Here is a 19,311-nt window from a genome sequence, read left to right as displayed (position 1 = left end):
AAGTCCGCGTCGCGAAGTTATTCCCCATAGTTCATTTTTTTACGAAATTTCAAGTTGAAGCAAAAACTGGCCAAGTCCGCATCGCGAATTTGGCGCGCACCTCTCTGGTTAACTGAACATAACTTTTTACTCCAAAGTCTAAAAAATACAATCTTAGTGGCGTTGAAAAGAAGACTCAAAGACCTTTAATTTGATAGGTCATGGGCCACCCAATTCGTTATATGTTAGGAGATATAGTTGTTTGAAGTTGACTCTTATACGGATTCATTAGAAAACTTAGCCGATAGAAATTTTTTGGACTTGACTTGGTGCTAGAGATCTCTTATGACCCTAAACCATATCTAATACACTTAAAATACTTAGGAATTGATCCTAACTCATCTATACAATTAGAAGTCATTCAGTTCGAGTCTATACGTATATGAAGAATGGTTCGAATTTTGGCGGAAAAAAAATTGGAGTGTTACAGCAATAGTGGAAAGTATGGTTCAAATTATGTATTGGAATGTTATTTTTAACATGTGTGCATTAACTCACAAATTCAGTTAATATGGAATAGAGGGAGTAATTAATAAAATTTACCGCTGAACATGAATTAATCATTTAGTTTTTCTATGTTGGTCAAATTCATACTTTCAAAGTTAACTTTTAAGAGTAAAATAGAATGAATAATATTATTTATATATTAATTTTGTGAAATAATAAATATTAATTAACACATATTTTTAATAAAGACGATATATAAATAGAAACGAAGGGAGTATAATTAAGCTAGTTACAGGCGTTTGATAAAATTATCACCCAACAAAAATGTTACATGTGCAGTGGTGGAGCCCCAGAAGTTTGATCGAACTTTTTTCGATAAAAAATTATACTATTTACATATAATTAAAATATATATATAATAGATATCGAATTCGTTTTAATAAATTTGTATGTTTACTTTTGAGATTTTAAATTCACTTAATGAAAACTGTCTCCGGTATGACTCCAAGTAAGGTAACATAACATTCATGTTGGCTGACTCATGTTGCAAGTAAGTTAATATAACATGTGTCAGTACTCATCTGCCATATGTCGACAATTTCTCACGCAGCCAACAATTTGTCCACAAGGATTCTTTTGAAATGTTTGATGATGTCAATAATCTCTCACATATTTCAGAGTAACTTTTGGAATTATATATAAAGGATAGAAATAAGAGAGTAAGACTTGTTGGATTTGTATGATTCAAATATAAAAGATTTGATATCTTTTGACTTATAAATCAAATTTATAATTAGAACAATAAGTGATATTTGAGAATGAAATTTACTTTGGAAAGAGGGGTACATTTTCTTGTTAAATAAATTTTACGCGATTCAAATTTAAATTAATCATATCAAAAATTTAAAGTTTTTTTTTTTCAAAAAAAATTTCTTCTTTGATTTTTGAACAAAGATTATAAGAAAAAACATTATTTTTTTTTGCAAAAAAGATGTCTTCTTTGATTTTCGAACTAATATTTAATGAGATTAACTACTATCCACTGTCAGTGGACAAGAAAATTACACAATCCACTTATTTTTAGAAATACTTATTTCTTTTAATATATTCACATATTATTAATATTTAAATAAAAATAAAAAAGAGTATTCTACGGTAACTTGGACTCTAAATTAATTATAGATTCACATAGAATACTCTTTTTGTTATTTTTATTTAACTCTTAATAATATGTAAATATATCAAAAGAAATAAGTATTTTTTAAAATGAGCTGACCATGTAATTTTCTTGTGTTAAATTTTATCTTCAGTCAAATAAATTCACATAAAACTAAATTAAGGGAGTACTAGTGAGGAACTTTTTGGGCTATTTTCTGGCCATACTCGGAGAGCATTAGCTCATTTAGCTGGATTATTCTCAGAGACTGGTTTGTTAATTCGCATTAATTCCTTGAAATAGACTAGTAATTATTTTTCTATGTTACTTAGTTTGGCTCAACTACTTTAGGTGCACCCAACTTATGCAACTTCATTATTAATTAGGAGATTAAATGAACTCTAAATATTTTTCTCCAGTCCATATACACATAGATACACACATATATTGTATCACATGAGATCGGTAATTTAAAATTGAATTAGTCTAAGTAGAGGTTGTTTTTAAAATTGTCAATGGCTTAGGGATAAAATTAATAATTCTTGTTTAGTTTAGGGACAAAACTAACAACTTCATTTTTATTTTATTTTTAAAGTATTATTTATTACTTGTTACTTTTTTATTGGGTGAAATAAAAGACTCACCTCCATCAGAGTTTTCCTTTAGAACCAACCTCCGTTAATTTTTTTCCTTATAATTTATCTTATATGAAATAAAAAACAACAAATAAAATAATCAAAAGACATGTTTAATGAATATAACGTATTGTTAAATTGTTTACTTTGGTGTAAATACACAAAAACTGACAATTGATTCAATTACCGTCTTCAGTCTCGAGGGTTCAAGAATTAGTTCAATTTTTCTATATTCGTTAATTTAATACAAAATTATTTCTTAAACATGCTCCAAACTATTTCTATTAATCATTATAAATATTATCTATAAGAATAGTGTGGGTATATTATTTTGAGTGAAAAAAATTATAGGAAAAAATCTGATGGGGGTGGATTTTTATTCATCCAATAAAAAAATGAAACTTCATAAATTTTATTTTAAAAATAAAATAAAGATGAGATTGTCAGTTTTAAACGTATAAGTGAGTTAAAAAGGTGAGGGGGGTATTTTTAACAAAATAGGTGGATGAAGGGTATTTTTAGACTTTTTTTTATAGTTCAGGGGTATTTTAAAATTGTTAATAGTTTGAAGACGAAATTAATAATTTTTGTTAAGTTTAGGGGTGTTTTCAACACTTCTATAAAAGTTTGAACCCATTTGTTATACCATGTGGCAGATCGGGGTGTATTTAAATTAAGTTAGCCAAGTAGAAGGATATTTTAAAGCTATCAATAATTTAAAAATAAAATTAATAATTTGCATCAAGTTCAAAAATGTTTTCAATATATTTTTTTTTTGAGTAATTAGGAGAAGTTATATTAACTTAAGTAAAGTAAGAATGATTGTTGCCGATTTGATCCGGTACATAGTTAGGGGCCTAAATTGTCAATATTACAAAGATGGATATACTGTCTGCTTCAAAATCTTCTACAGTACATGAACTTCAATATTTTTTTCAAAATCTTCTTCAGTACACATCGAGGGAACTTCGAACAAGCTTATTTTTTTTCAAAATCTTCTAGCTTCTTTCTTTGCCATATTATCCGCCATTCACTTACTTCCTTGAACACATACTTAATAGCTTCTTCGACCTTCAATTTCCTTCAAGGATTTTTAATACTATATTTTCAATACTTATCTCTAAATAAAACTAAAGAAGAGACGGTTGCTGGCAGAGAAACCAAAGGGACCCAGTTGAGCAGACAGAGACAACGATGAGAATAAATAAAGATTATGTATCCAACAGACACAAGTGTACCCACTCAAACTAAAACACCACATGACACTTCATCTAAATTCCTAACTTACCTTAACGGACTGTCTTTTCTTAATTTCTTGTCGTTTTTCTCATTTTAATTTGTTTTAAAACGAAATGACAATTTTTAGGTTTGAACTTAATGCCATATTAAACAATGTTATATAAAGTGAAACTAAATGAGAAATTAATAATGATTCTTTAACCAACACTTTGTACTTTTCATTTCTTTCAACTCCCAATTTAAGTAGCAGTACTATATATTGACTAACTGTGAAAATCCGACTAGTTAAACTACCTTGTTGCGTATCTGTTTTTTCTTTCTTTTCCGGATAACCAATTATAAATTCAACGATTCTATATTTAAGGTTTTCATTATGGAATTTATTATATTTTTAAAGTTATAAACTCAAACCTACTAATATTGATAGATTTGTACATACAAAGAGAAGAAGATCAAGAGTCTCGAATCAGCCTTTTGGGTACAGAGGGAAATATGGTGGGCATTTTTTCAAGATTTTCAGTTAGAAGAGCTGGCCATCGTCGAACTCAAAGTACACTTGTATGTATGCAACTATTTTGACCTTTGTGTTAATTGTCTTCTTCTTTCGATCATGACTTTCAAGTGACCAGAGTTATTCTTTCTTCTGTTAACTGGATTTTGTCGTTGTAACAAATTGTCTTTTGGATTTTTAAAATTTTTAATTTCAGTCTCTAAATTGTGTCTAATTTACGAAATCTATTGTTGAGCCTACTCCTACTTTTGGTCTTTGTTCTGTAAATCATTACGTATAATAAAAGTTTGTTCTGATTCTTCTATTCCACCATGAATTGACTTGATAATTAAACTCGTCGTATTGGTATTTTTGTTGTTTAGTTATTAAGCTTATGACTCGAAAACATAGCAACTCTCAACTGAAAATTTCTCTTGATTACTCTCTAACAGAAAGTCATTTTTCCTCTTACAAAAAGGACTTAATTTCCTAAGCGTGCGAAATTTATGATGTAATTTGATTGCAGGATGAAAGGGAAGTGTTTCCCCCAAATTCAGAGGCTACTATTGACAGGGCTTCCTCTGTGACGCCTCATGGTATTGAATTTGCAGTTGAGTTCAAGCCAATTGAACACCCAACTGAGCCTCTCCATATTGATGGACCAATTCAATGTCCCTTCCAAGAACCTTCAGTACTAAATGTAAGGTCAAAGCAAAATATTAAGAATTCTGATGAGTAACAACATCTTTATTAACTGGAATTTGTTTGATTCATTACTTGCAGGACGGAAGAATATGGAAGGAGCGAGGCTCATCTGTGCGAATTACACGGCCTGTTAGACCAGTTATGCAACAAGGAAGAGCTGAGGCAGCTCGAACAATACCTGGATCTCCCATGAATCGGGTTATTCTTCCATCATTGAGTGCACCTGAACATAATCTGCTTAAATTTCTAGAGGAATCTGGGATTTGCTGAACGATTCCTCAACTTTATCAAGCCACTATTGATATACCAAAGAAAGTCCCCCTTTTTTTCTTTTCTTTTTTTAATTTAAATGCTTATGTATTTCACAGGAAAATTCAAACAGAGTTGCATGTAAATTTCTATAATAATGTTAATACAAACACTACGTTTTAGGTTAGTATTGTATCTTTTTACAATTATGAATTGATTCTATGGTACAACGAAGATAGCATTTGTAAATAGTTCTTATTGGAGAAACAGGATTCAAATCACCCGTCCCACCCAAAAGCTTGAACTTGATGTAATTGGTGTGAATACTTGAACCCAACTCATTTCCATAATTCCATTTCACTCATCAATTCTTCTTATCTATGCTTGGTGCAAAAATCTTGGAGAATTTCTTATCTGAATATTCTTCATCGATATAGCATTCCTTTGTCAAAATTACTGAGGACCTGGTATGGGCTGTATGTTAATGAGTTGATATTCAAAACATAACTAGAACTAAAGAAATCAACACAATTCTTCGTTCATTGAAGTATGATACATTGTACATCCTCTCAAATGATCAACAAATTAAAAGAACCATCTTTCATCAAACCTTAAAAGCTTAACAATGACGCTAAGATAAAAAGAGCTAGCAATTTTTAAAAATTGTGTTGAACATCTAAGCAAGATACCTCATGCATTACATTCTCGAACTTTTCAGCCTTCTCTGTAATGGTGCCTCAGTGAAAAATCAGATTTATCTGAAAAAATCATGGGCTTCTGGAATTTATTTCATTGCAATAACTCATTAGAGTATCCTTTGTCAAGATGCCAAATATACAAAGAGGGTCAGCAGTTGGACATTATGATACTGAAAACGTGAACACTTCCTCTCTTGTGTGCTGAATTCTTTCTTAATTAACTGCATCATAACTTTCTGGATATGTTAAGCATTGAATTACTTAACATTTTTTTAGCATTCCATGTTGAAATGTTTTTTTCTTTTTGAAAAGTCACTACACTTCATTTCATTCCTCTTACTCATATAATTACCTAGTGTGTTTGCCTGGTAGTTGACCACCACTGATGTACTTAAAAATTGAAATTAACCAAGGAGTTTTGTTTGAAGCCGGGTATGTACCGTCAAATTCTGATAAATATCCACTGGGAGGCATCATTTCAGCCATTCAAAATGCCTTTCATGCAACTCCAGAGTTGATATGCTCAGGCGATGCGGTAGAGGAACTTAGAATATGCTTCTACAAGGATTTCCAGGTTTGTTCTCTCAAATCCTCTTAATGAATAATTGCAAGAGTTGCTTAAATTACTTGATGACCTCATTTAAGATGTCTGTAACAAACCCGAATTCTCAATACAAATACTCAAGTATTATATAATCCTTGACAACCAAATTATCACAGCAACACTAAAACTATGGGATTACAATGGAAAATATTGAACTAATAAGTAACCAAGGATAGAGATAAAAATGGGAATGAGGAACTTAGATTCTAGAAAGAGATGAGAGGATTAGACAATTTCTTTCACAATATGCATCAATCCCCAAAACCGCAAGAGACAACCCTTTTATCTCTACTCAACCTGGATCCCAAGCAAATCTATTGTTGGGCTGTCTTATTTTTGGGCCTCTTTTGTGGATTAGCTCCAGGCCGAATTGCTTGGCCGCCTCTGGGCTATCCGGGTTCACAACAATACTCCCCTCCTCAATAAGAACCTTGTCCTCAAGGTTCGAGTAGAGCCACGCGGGTAGTATAATGTTGAATCTTCCAAGACTTCAGTGTTTGTAAAGAGCTGTGATAGTGGTGCAAAGCTGAACCCAAACTCAGTCAACTTGCAGAATTGAAGAAACAATTTCATTGCCTTTAGAGAATTCCCTGTTACCAAGAAGCATAGCAAAAGCCACAATTCTAAAAATTACCATCTGCTCTTTCTTGCTAAGCCCAACAAGTTTCATTTCCTTCTTCATATTAACAGTGGCATGCGCATCAGTAATACCACCATATGTTTTTCCAAGCTCCACAAAATGAATCTGCCTAGATATACCACGATGACTCAAAAACTTAGTGGGAATTGTATTAATGACATTGTGAAGTACTTTAAGTACTAAATTTGACTCCAGAACTTGTTGTGCTACAATGCGCTCTTCAACACGTTTAGGGCCACCGAAATGGGCAAGGTAACACATAAGACTCGTTGTAGTTTTAAACTTCCCACAACTAACCAAGATAGAACAATTGAAGCTACTGTCACCAACTCAAGCTCACTTTCAATCACAACCATACTCCAATGATCATTTTCACAAGTTTGTAGTCCAACAAATTCATACAGTGCAAAAGTGGAAGCGCAGTCAATTTTATCACCCAAATCCAAAATGGCATGGATTATAAAAAGAATGAATTCATCAGCACCATATCCAATAAGAATATACTCAAATTCAAGGTCAGGACTTGTAGCATAACTAGCTGGTACACCCTGAGCGCCAAAGTAAACCATGATCTCCTCGAGCGTAGAGAAATTACGCAACTCTTGCGCAATCAAATCTGCCATAGATTTGATGCAGCCTTGTAGCCATGCTATACAAACAGCTGGAGGTGCAATTGGTTGTATCTCTCTCAATGCAACTCTTTGGGAACTGTCATCAAACATACGATTCACCTGAGAGTATGTATCATCCACTTATGATTCCGTTACTACCATCTTGTCTGCAATTGCCCACTTAGCAAAAGTAACCCGAGAACTAAAATTTAAAGAAGTAACAACTGCCAATGCAAAAATAAATAGCAAAAAGGAAGAATGCATACACCTTTGTTGTCCGGGATCCCACACTTGAGTCACAGAGTTAGCATAAGCACTAAAGCCAAACGTACCAGTAGAGCCCAACAATAGTGGTGGCTTCGTGTTCACTATATAACCTATGCTAGCCTTAAACTTGAAACTTATACCTGGATCCCATATACAAAGATTCGTTGCAGTTCCATGAACCAAAATAATAGTACCACGATTAAATGAAAATTGACACAAAATATTGTTAGCACTGAATTCATCAGTAGATTTTCCATGCTCCACAACAACCAGTTCATCCGAAGGCATGCTACTTTGTGGAATGCTATCCTCAATCTCCAGAAAAAATGTATCAAGATACAGATCCTCAATAGTCTCAGGCTCCAAGAAAAAGTTAGCGAGATACATGTCGTCAAAGGTCTCAAATTCAATTTTCTGCTTACTAAAGCCACAATCCAGAGAAGTAGCAGTAGCATACCTCTTTGACATATCTTTTGGGAAACATTCATGGAACAGTTGGACTTCAATGTGTTTAGAGCCTGGTGCTTCTTCATCAAGCATTTTGTTTGGAGTATCGGGTTGCACTTCTGCGACTACTATGGGGAAGCAACTATGAAACATTTGTCAAACACCCTAGGTGACTGAATATCATCCAAAACAGGTACAAAGCTAGAGGCGAAAGAAGTTTCCTCCACTTCTTTGGTGAAAACTCTAATAGACATTTCATTGAACGCATTGTTCACATGATCGGAATGGTCATCGATCAAAGTGGCAAAAAGCTCCGGATGAGTTTTCTTCAACCGAAGGAAAATCAATCTTTCCGCTAAAGAATGTAGCAACACTAATACTCACATCGTCTGCTATAACCTGCTTAGACGTAATTGAACATTTGTCCTCGAGCTTCTAAGCAAAGCTAGAATATTGGTAACTTGAACGTCCACCACAGGAGACTTTGCATAGGTTCGTTTCTGAAAAAGCAGGTCTAACTTCTCCTTGAAATGGTTCCAATCATAAAACTGTGTTGCAAAACATCCAACGGAACCACTCGAGGGCCTCACCATCGAGATATAAGGAAGGAAGAGGTAGCCAGTGTTCCTCAGAGAAGCCTAGAAAAGTGAAGTATCGTTCTGCCCTATAAATCCAATCCGCTAGATTACTGGAACCATTGAATCGATCTAATACCATCACTTCCATTAGAGTACGAAAATGAAAGCATCAATGTAACAAACCTAAATTCTCAATACAAATACTCTAAGTATTATATAATCCTTGACAAACAAATTATCACAGCAACACTTAAACGATGGGATTACAACGGAAAATACTAAACTAATAAGTAACTAAGGATAGAGATAAGAATGGGAATGAGGAACTTAGATTCTAGAAAGAGATGAGAGTATCAGAATATTTCTTTCACAATATGCATCAATCCCTAAAACCGCAGAGACGATCCGTGTATCTCTACTCAACCTGGATCCCAAGCAAATCTATTGTTGGGCTGTCTTATTTTTGGGCCTCTTCGTGGATTAGCTCCAGGGCCAACAACTTGGCCAACATCTAGGCTATCCGGCTTCACAACAATGTCTGTCATTGTTTAGGCTACGGCATCAAATATTATGTCAATAGTACACTGCTTTTTTGTTGTGAGCTTTCTCTCTTTGTCCAAATCTAACCTGTAGATATCATGAGTGTACAATTTAGAGATGGGCGATTCTGTACTTTCCATGTTCATTCATCTTAATTCTTACATTACATGTTAGCAAATAAAGCGGACATCTTAATTCTAAATCTCTGCTTGGTTAATCTTATGTCTTATTGTCTTTTGCTTAATTTGATATCAAAACACGTCTAGTTGTATATTGTCAGATTATCATCCCCAAAACTTCCATTATGTAGATGACCTCGTTTAAGATGTCTGACATTGTGTAGTGCACGACATAAATTATTATGTCCTTCAATGGTGCACTTGTTGTCTGGTGTTAACTTCTTTCCTTGTCCAAACTTAACCAGTAGATATCATGAGTATAGAATTTAGAGTTGGATGATTCACTACTTCCATTCTGAATTCATTCATCTTATATGTTAGCAGATAAGACGGACTTCTTAGTTCTAAAATCTGCTTGGATAATCTTACGTCTAATTGTATATTGCTTAAGTTACTAGCAAAACATGTCTTATTGTATATTGTCAGTTTTTCATCCCCAAAATTCCCATTTATGGCCTCATTTAAGATGTCTTCTTTCCTTGTCCAAATCTAACTAGTAGATGTGATGAGTGTACAATTTAGAGGTGGACGATTCGTTACTTCCATTCTGATTTCATTTATCTTACGTTTTAGCAGATAAAAGGACTTCTTAATTCTAACTCTCTGCTTGGTTATCTTTTGTCTAATTGTGTACTGCTTAGTTTAATAAACATGTCTGATTGTATATTGTCAGACTACCAGCCCCAAAGCTCCCATTTCTATCATCAACGTGAATAGGGTTCTCAATTCCTGTTTCTTTTACAGCCTCGTGATTGAAACAGCCTCGTGATTGTGCAAGTAAATCTATCATTAAAAGTGGCAGAGTCTCTTCTGGGTCATGTCCTCAGTATGTCAGCTTGCCAGTATCTGGATCAGGGGGTAAGTTCACTTCCACACAATCTGGGTGGCCATCTTTATCTAATAAGATTAGTTCAACTGGATGAATTAAAGATTGATCAGTTTGCGATCCGATCCAACTAATATGACATTTTTGGAGGTCAAATGTCATCATGTTCTATTGATTCACACAATGCTCTATTTTGAAAGATGATTAGCCCACCAGTATGTAGTTCTGTAGCCTTGCACACATAAACGAGCACCGAAATGCCCATTTTTGTGGTCACAGTTCCTTCAAAGCATCTGAAAATTTTCTATGCCTGACTAGCCTAGCCTACAAATGGTCTAGCATCGTTGCTTTTCCTAAATCTCCTTATTTTGTATAAATATTACACTTCGTTATGAGTTAACATGTTGAGCTATCAATCAAATACAAAGAAAACTATGAATTTGACCTACTGCTTGTCATATCCAAGAGAATGTGTTGGAATATATAATTTTTATCCACTCAAATTCAGGCATATCTTTTATTACGCACTTTCAGAATCTTTAGAAGAATTCTTTTCTGTATTTTATTCATTTAAAAGTATAAATTGGAGAACCTGTTAACAGAGTAAAAGAGGAGAATATGTGTATTTTTTTGTTTCATCACTTCTCCTAATCTCCTCTTGAACACTCCCTTCCATTGGCTCTTTTTCATCTTTTTAAGAAGCTTACTCTTGCTTCTCTGAAGGTAACAAACAAGTGGCTGGGTTCGGTTTCAAGCTTAGCTTTGCAGTTCACTTACTATTGATTTTTGCATTTATCTGAGAAGGTAGCTGGACTCCCCACTCAAAAGTTAAACCCCATGAGTCACCTAGGAATTGGTCTCTCCATACTTTTGCAGCCTTAGCATCACCCTTTTTTCATTCCACCCTAACAACAAGCGTATAACATGGATGATAAAAAAAACAGACAAACCCGGTTTTTTATGCGATCAACCTTTGTAGAGACATAATATACCACCACTCAGCAAACCTCTCTAACTCACATCTCTTAACCTTTGTGATGCAAGGAAGCTACAACAGTAGGAATATAGAAAGAAATGAAAGAAAAAGTAGATAAACATACAAAATGCAACCGGATACCTCACATCCTAGGACGAGTCTATCAAGAGATGGATTACTTTGTAGGAATACAGTAGGAATATAGAAAGAAATGAAAGAAAAAGTAGATAAACATACAAAATGCAACCGGATCCCTCACATTCTAGGACGAGTCTATCAAGGAGATGGATTACTTTGTCACCATAACGATTCACTTGATCTAAGCCTCCCCAGAAAGCCCACTGTAGTTTACCTATTAAATATCTTAACAAACTGGCAGGCTGTTCCTTAAAAAAAATATACTGTTTCTGCTGGAACTGAGGAATAAATGTGGACAGCTGGGCTGGCACGCATATTGTTGGAGTTGATAGATACAGGGATGCATGAAGTGAAACAGCAAGATACAAGCCTGCAACTCTCTGCTGGGGTTGGTCAATAGAAAGACTGAATGAAGAAAAGGAGCATGATTATGTGCTTTTTTAACTTTGTTATTGTCTCGCATAATTAAATTTTGGGACATCAAGATACATAGATATAACTCACAGAAGGATAGCAAACTAATAAACCCACTAAAAGTAAGGGTAAAGATAATATTCCAAATTAGTCCTGTAAAAGCACTAAATACAGAAACTATTTTTGTTTTGTTACTACATCGAATGTAACTTTTCGGGCATAGAGACTTGAGCTAAGAGGTCTCAACAGAAAATGCGAGGGAGGTACTCACTTTAAAGTGTAAACTACATTTAGGATGGCAGCAATATGTCCAGCTGGAACAAGTTAGCTCAGCTATTAGATTTGATGGCACTGACACCATTACAAGATTGACTACTTCTTTGTGAAAGTCGAGCAGGCTTCTTAGAGTAGCAAGAATTCCACTCCCCACCATCCTGAGCATAATAATCCATTGGATAATCCACTTGTATCTCTTCCTTCACTTTCTCACCACCATTATCACAAGCACCAGAAGATTCATTGTTTGAACACTTCATATCTTCATCACAACATATATCTGTATTCACTGAAGTCTTCCTCTCCCACCACCCAGACAAATCACCCAATGCAATCTCCGCCTCAAATGGTGTTAGCAAAGGCTTCTTAAACGCATCCCCCCAATCAATTGACAACCTCGGACATGCAATCTGAATCCAAGCATCCACTGCATCCTCAAACAATGTAATCCTCATAGGAGATATCTCCGCCATCAACACAACCATCCAAGTCATTCCCTTCTCCGACATCTTCTTCTCTAACCTATCTAATATCCTCGGATTCCCTTGCCTACCTAATGTCCCAAGAATTATCCCCCAATTCTTTGCCTCCCTTGCCTTCTCAATCGCTCTCTTCCTCTCCTCCTTCATTCCCTTATGATCATACTCCTCCACAAACAACTTCCCTATAAACGGATCATATCTATAAGTTTTTATCCCCGGATTTGCTATCATAAATGCCTCCAAATGAAACCTACCATCAGCCACAAATACCAAAACCACATTCTCTCCATCAGAAAACCTGTTCTTAACACTCGGGGCAGTACAACCGAGTACTTCCCCAGCCGATAAGGGTTTAGCTTGAGGAATCAAAATACTAAACCCCAATTTTTCAAGCTCAGGCTTAACCGCCCGAATTGCAGAAGCAAATTGAATTGTTCCAGCCATAATGATATTATCATACGTATCAGAATTATAAAAATTGAGTTTGAGTTCACGCAACAACCTGTGAACATCGATTGAGATTTCGACGAATATATAGAGGCATGGAATAGTAGTGGAATCAATAGGCACGAGGCAGCTATGGCCGAAATGAATAAGGAGATCAGCGGAAAGAGCTCCCGCCGAGAGGTCGTCGACGCAACACGCGCCGAAAGTCACGTCGCCGAGGATGAAACAGTGGGTGGCGGAAGTGAATGTGGAGAGTATATCGGAGATGATGAGTGAGTACATGAGAAGACCCTCGGGGAACTGCAGGGCCACGCGCTTGGCACCTGAAGTCCGCACTCGCCATACGCACTTGTGGATTTCAAAGTTGTAGTTTTGAGGTAGAAGTGATATGGCGGCGTTGAGTGCTGCATCGTTTAGGATGGAGTCTGGTATTTGGTTCTTCACGAACCGCTTCGGACGTCGCCGAGTTGATTGCTGCAGTGGCTGTGGGTCTCCGGGGACTGCAGCGACAACCGGCGCCGTCGCCGGAGTAAGGTCCAGATGGAGAAGGTCGCCATGTTCTTTTTCCATGGGTGATTAAAGGCTAATTAGGGATCTCTACTCTCTAGTATCCAAACAGCAAACTAAACTACGGTGTCTTTTTCAATTTGTTTTAATTCTTTAAAGATATAACTTTTCATTATGTTTTAAAAAGTTTTTTTTTTCAAACTCTTTAATTTCAATTTTCTATCTAATACTACAACATTAAAGAATATTTTTGCATATTCTACATATTTAATGTTTTTGATGTAATAACACAACATTAAATAAAATTACTTTCTTAAATTTCGTCTCAAATCAAAATTAAAAAAACAAATTGAGACGCAGAAAATATAACCAATAAATCTGTCTATATTTTACTATTACATAGGGATAAGGAGTTTAAGTGGGCTTTGGTTATGTTTCATTGCGAAATGTTTTTTTAAAAAATTATTTTCAAAATGAAAAATGATATTTGAAAATTTGTGTTTGGCCATAATTATAAATTGAAGTTGTTGTTTTTTTACTATTTGTGAGTAATTTGGAGTGAAAACACTTATTTGTGTTATATATTGGATGTTGTTGTCAAGTGGTGGATGTTGTTGTCCAAGTGGAGCCCACTTTTAAGTGGGCAAGTAGCCCACTTGGTCTTCTTTCTCTCCCTACTTGCTGTCTATTTCACTTATATATATATCATCTCTAACATTAAGAGATGATAGACAGAAATATAATTACATCCTAGTTTGACACCAAGCAACGAAGCTCTTTCTCTTTGCAATCATTCTCTGTTCTGTTCTGTTTTATTTTCCTTACTCTCTTCATCTAATTAATTGTTAAGGTAGTATATTTACAACACGTTATCAGCACGAGGCTCTAGCTATTTGTTTTTTAAGGTAACAAAAAGCGGTAAGAATTTTATTTAATTTTCTTTTCATAAAATGACAAATATTTCAAAAATTGAATTTGTTGCTTTGGATATCTCTGGAAAAGATTACTCCTCATGGGCACTAGATGCCGAAATTCATCTTGAATCAATGGGTCTGGCAGACACCATCAAAGATGATAACACGGCATCTAGTCAAGACCGTGCAAAAGCTATGATTTTCCTCCGCCACCATCTTGACGAGGGTCTTAAATTACAATATCTTACATTAAAAGATCCCTTGAAATTGTGGAAAAATTTAAAAGAAAGGTATGACCACCTGAAGTTGGTCATGCTTCCACAAGCACGTTATGATTGGTTAAATCTGAGACTGATGGACTTTAAAAATATAACTGAATATAATTCTGCTTTATTTAGAATTATAGCTCAGTTAACTTTATGCGGAGATGAAATCACGGAATAAGATAAACTTGAAAAAACATACTCCACATTTCCCCCCGCGAATATGCTCCTACAGCAGCAATATCGTGAAAAAGGCTTTAAAAATATTCTGAATTACTTTCTCACCTTTTTATTGTTGAAAGACATAATGAACTATTAATGAAAAATCATGATAGTCAGCCAGTTGGTTCTTTGCCACTCCTTGAGGTGAATCAGGCAAATTCTAACCAACGAGAAACAGGCCATGGCCCCAGTCGTGGTCGTGGTCGTGGTCGTAGTCAAAGAAGAAATTTTAATCATGATACTTGGCTGGCACTGAGAAATAACCAGCAATATAAAAGGCAGGATAAAAAGCCAGAAGCTTTACCGAAGAATAATTCAGACACAATATGTCATAGATGTGGAGGTGTAGGGCACTGGTCGCGAATTTGCCGGTCATCAAAACGCTTGGTTCAGCTATATCAGGCATCGTTAAAGAGGGCAGAAAATAATCCAGAGACAAATTTTATCTCTGAGGACAATATTGAGCCCATGCATCTGGATGTAGCTGATTTCTTTAATTTTTCAGAAGTAAATATGAATGTTGATAAGCCCGATAATATTTAAATAATTCTCTTTGTTGTTGTATGTATTAAATATTATGTTTGTATTTTTCTAGCTCAATGTAATGAAATAAAACTTTGTATAATAAATCAGGTATTAATTATAATATTTACTTTCTTTCTTTTTGAAGAAAAATATGGAAATGCTTCAAATTTTATTTGGATCAATGATCAATCAAGACGATATTTGTGTAATTGATAGTGGAACAACTCATGCTATTTTTAAAGACGAGAAATATTTTTCCAACTTGCTTAGAAGAAAAGCTAATGTTACTACGATATCTGGCAATTCCAAAATGATTGAAGGCTCCGGAAGAGCTACTATAATTCTGCCTAAAGGGACAAAAATTATTATAGAAGATGCATTATTCTCTTCTAAATCCCCAAGAAACTTGTTAAGTTTTAAAGATATCCGTAGAAATGGATATCATGTTGAGACACTAACTGAAATAAATACTGAATATCTTGGTATAACCAAGAGTGTCTCAGGCCAGAAATATATTTTGGAAAAATTACCAACTTTGTCATCTGCCTATATTATGCAAAAATTAGTGCAATTGAAGCACATATGATCGTAAACCAGAAGTTTACCGATCCAAATACATTTGTGTTATGGCATGATCGAATAGGTCATCCTGGATCAATAATGATGAGACGAATTCTTGAAAATTCAACTGGACATCCGTTAAAGAACCAGAAGATTCTTACGAATGATGAATTTTCATGTGCTGCTTGTTATCAAGGCAAATTAATTGCCAGGCCATCGACCCTGAAGGTTGGCATCGAATCTCCTGGCTTTTTAGAGCGTCTACATGGAGATATATGTGGACCTATTCATCCACCAAGTGGATTGTTTAGATATTTTATGGTCCTAATAGATGCATCATCTAGATGGTTTCATATGTGCCTGTTATCATCTCGCAACCTGGCGTTTGCGAAGTTGTTAGCACAAATAATAAGATTGAGAGCGCAATTCCCAGATTATCCAATTAAGGCCATTCGCCTTGATAATGCTGGAGAATTTACATCCCAAGCATTTAATGATTATTGCTTATCAATTGGGATAAAAATTGAACATCCTGTTGCTCATGTTCATACTCAAAATGGCCTTGCAGAGTCATTTATAAAGCGCCTACAATTGATAGCAAGACCTCTACTAATGAAAACAAAATTACAAATTACTGTTTGGGGTCATGCTATTTTACATGCAGCAGCACTTGTACGTCTAAGACCGACACATTATAATAAATACTCTCCGTCACAATTAGTATTTGGTCATGAACCAAATATAGCTCATTTAAGAATTTTTGGTTGTGCGGTATACGTGCCTGTAGCACCACCACAATGTACAAAAATGGGCCCTCAACGAAGGTTGGGTATATATATCGGGTTTGACTCACCCTCCATAATTAGATACCTTGAACCATTGACTGGAGACTTATTCACTGCTCGATTTGCAGATTCTCGGTTTGATGAAACAATTTTCCCGCCATTAGGGGAAGAGAAAAAGGAACCCGAAAAAGAAAAATAAATTGCGTGGAAAGTTTCATCACTATCACATTTTGATCCACGTACCCGCACATGTGAACAGGAGATCCAGAAAATCATCCACTTGCAGAAAATAGCAAATCAAATGCCAGATGCATTTACTGATTTAAAACGGATAACTAAGTCACATATCCCTGCAGTGAATGTACCTATTCGGATTGATGTCCCAAAAGGACCATCTACAAGTATCATAGCCTCTGATGCCCAAACACGCCAGAAGCGTGGTAGACCGTTGGGTTCAAAGGATAAAAATCCTAAAAAGAGAAGCGTGAGAAATAATAAAGATGATAATACAATAGAACCTCCTGAAGAAGGTCAAGATTTGAGTAATCCTGATATTCCTGAAGAAATCAGTGAACCCGAGACTCAAGTAAATGAAGAACTTTCAATAAATTCTTTTGGTGATGAGATAAATTTAGATCGATCTAAAATCACGGTTGATAATGTTTTTGCATATAATGTTGCACTTAATCTCATGCAAGATAGTGAAAGTCTTGAGCCTAAATCCGTCGAAGAATGTCGACGTAGATGTGATTGGCCAGAATGGCAAAAGGCAATTCAATCAGAATTAGACTCACTTGCTAAACGTGAGGTTTTTGGACCTGTAGTCCAAACCCCTGAAGGTGTAAAACCAGTTGGCTATAAATGGGTTTTTGTTAGAAAACGAAATGAGAGAAATGAAATTGTAAGATATAAGGCACGCCTTGTTGCACAAGGATTCTCTCAAAGACCCGGAGTCAACTATGAAGAAACATATTCACCGGTTATGGATGGAATAACATTTCGATATCTCATCAGTTTAGCTGTACATAAAAATCTTGAAATACACCTAATGGATGTGGTTACAGCTTACCTTTATGGTTCACTTGATAATGAAATTTACATGAAAATCTCAGAAGGATTAAAATTGCCTGAAGCATGTAAAAAGTCTCCGGAAGTATACTCAATAAAACTCCAAAGATCATTATATGGTCTGAAACAATCAGGGCGCATGTGGTATAATCGCCTAAGTGAGTATTTAATAAATGAAGGCTATATTAATGATGTTATTTGTCTATGTGTTTTTGTTAAGAAAACGAAATCAGAATTTGTTATACTCGCCGTTTATGTTGATGATATAAATCGCATTGGAACCACTGTAGAGGTCCAAAAGGCAATTGAATATCTAAAGAAAGAATTTGAAATGAAAGACCTTGGAAAGACAAAACTTTGCCTAGGTCTGCAAATTGAACATTTAGCAGACGGGGTTTTTGTCCATCAATCTGTCTACACTGAAAAAATCTTAAAAAGATTTTACATGGACAAAGCACATCCATTAAGTACTCCAATGGTTGTTCGATCACTTGAAGTGGAAAAAGATCAATTTCGACCTCCAAGAGAGGATGAAGAAATTCTTGGTCCTGAAGTACCATATCTCAGTGCTATTGGTGCACTTATGTATCTTGCTAACGCAACTATGCCTGATATAACATTTTCTGTTAATTTGCTAGCAAGGTATAGTTCTTCCCCAACGCGAAGGCATTGGAACGGTATCAAACATATTTTGCGATACCTGAAGGGTACTATTGATATGGGTTTGTTTTATACTAACAAAGATTGCGCAGACCTTATTGGTTATGCAGATGCAGGTTATTTATCAGACCCACATAAAGCTCGATCTCAGACAGGTTATCTGTTTACACACGGAGGGACTGCTATATCATGGCGATCTACAAAACAGTCCATTGTTGCTACTTCTTCAAATCATGCTGAAATAATAGCAATTCATGAAGCAAGTAGAGAATGTGTGTGGTTGAGATCGATGATACAGTTCATCAAAGAAAGATGTGGTCTGGAAAATAATGTTAAAATACCCACAATTATATTCGAAGATAATGCCGCGTGTATAGCTCAATTGAAAGGTGGCTTCATAAAAGGAGATAGAACGAAACACATTTCACCAAAATTATTCTTCACACATGATCTTCAGAAGAACGGTGAAATTGATGTACAACAAGTTCGTTCAAGTGATAATCTTGCAGATTTATTCACAAAGGCATTACCAACATCAACGTTTGAGAAGCTAAGACATAAGGTTGGAATGCGCCGTCTCCAAAATATCAAATGAAGTGTTCATCAGGGGGAGTAAAATACGCGCTGCACTCTTTTTCCCTTAACCAAGGTTTTGTCCCACTGGATTTTCCTGGTAAGGTTTTTAATGAGGCAGCAATCAAGGCGTATTATCAGATGTGTGTA

The 19,311-nt window shown here is 35.2% G+C and overlaps 2 protein-coding genes across 3 annotated transcripts; one reads left to right on the top strand and one right to left on the bottom strand.

Moving 5' to 3' along the window:
• The first annotated feature begins 3,830 nt into the window (after positions 1–3,830).
• LOC129898736 (uncharacterized) lies at positions 3,831–5,124 on the top strand. Its single transcript, XM_055973386.1, has 3 exons — positions 3,831–4,074; positions 4,533–4,706; positions 4,790–5,124. The coding sequence occupies exons 1-3, from the start codon at positions 4,009–4,011 to the stop codon at positions 4,979–4,981; spliced, it is 432 nt and encodes a 143-aa protein (XP_055829361.1). The 5' UTR covers positions 3,831–4,008; the 3' UTR covers positions 4,982–5,124.
• Positions 5,125–9,259: 4,135 nt separating this feature from the next.
• Positions 9,260–13,719, bottom strand: LOC129898735 (uncharacterized). 2 transcript variants are annotated; one of them, XM_055973384.1, is made up of 2 exons: positions 12,150–13,719; positions 9,260–9,432 (listed from the first exon to the last, which is right to left on the bottom strand). In XM_055973384.1, exon 1 carries the CDS (start codon positions 13,651–13,653, stop codon positions 12,208–12,210), a length of 1,446 nt encoding a protein of 481 aa, XP_055829359.1. In that variant the 5' UTR covers positions 13,654–13,719; the 3' UTR covers positions 9,260–9,432; positions 12,150–12,207. The 2 variants fall into 2 exon arrangements, with proteins under 2 accessions (XP_055829359.1, XP_055829360.1); XM_055973385.1 differs by lacking the exon at positions 9,260–9,432 and adding an exon at positions 10,282–11,869.
• Between the last annotated feature and the right edge of the window lie 5,592 nt (positions 13,720–19,311).

Source organism: Solanum dulcamara, chromosome 8, assembly GCF_947179165.1.
Source record: "Solanum dulcamara chromosome 8, daSolDulc1.2, whole genome shotgun sequence".
In the NCBI taxonomy this organism is placed as follows: domain Eukaryota; kingdom Viridiplantae; phylum Streptophyta; class Magnoliopsida; order Solanales; family Solanaceae; genus Solanum; species Solanum dulcamara.
The sequence above is the reverse complement of the archived record's forward strand: the minus strand, read 5'-3'. Positions and strand labels throughout refer to the sequence as shown.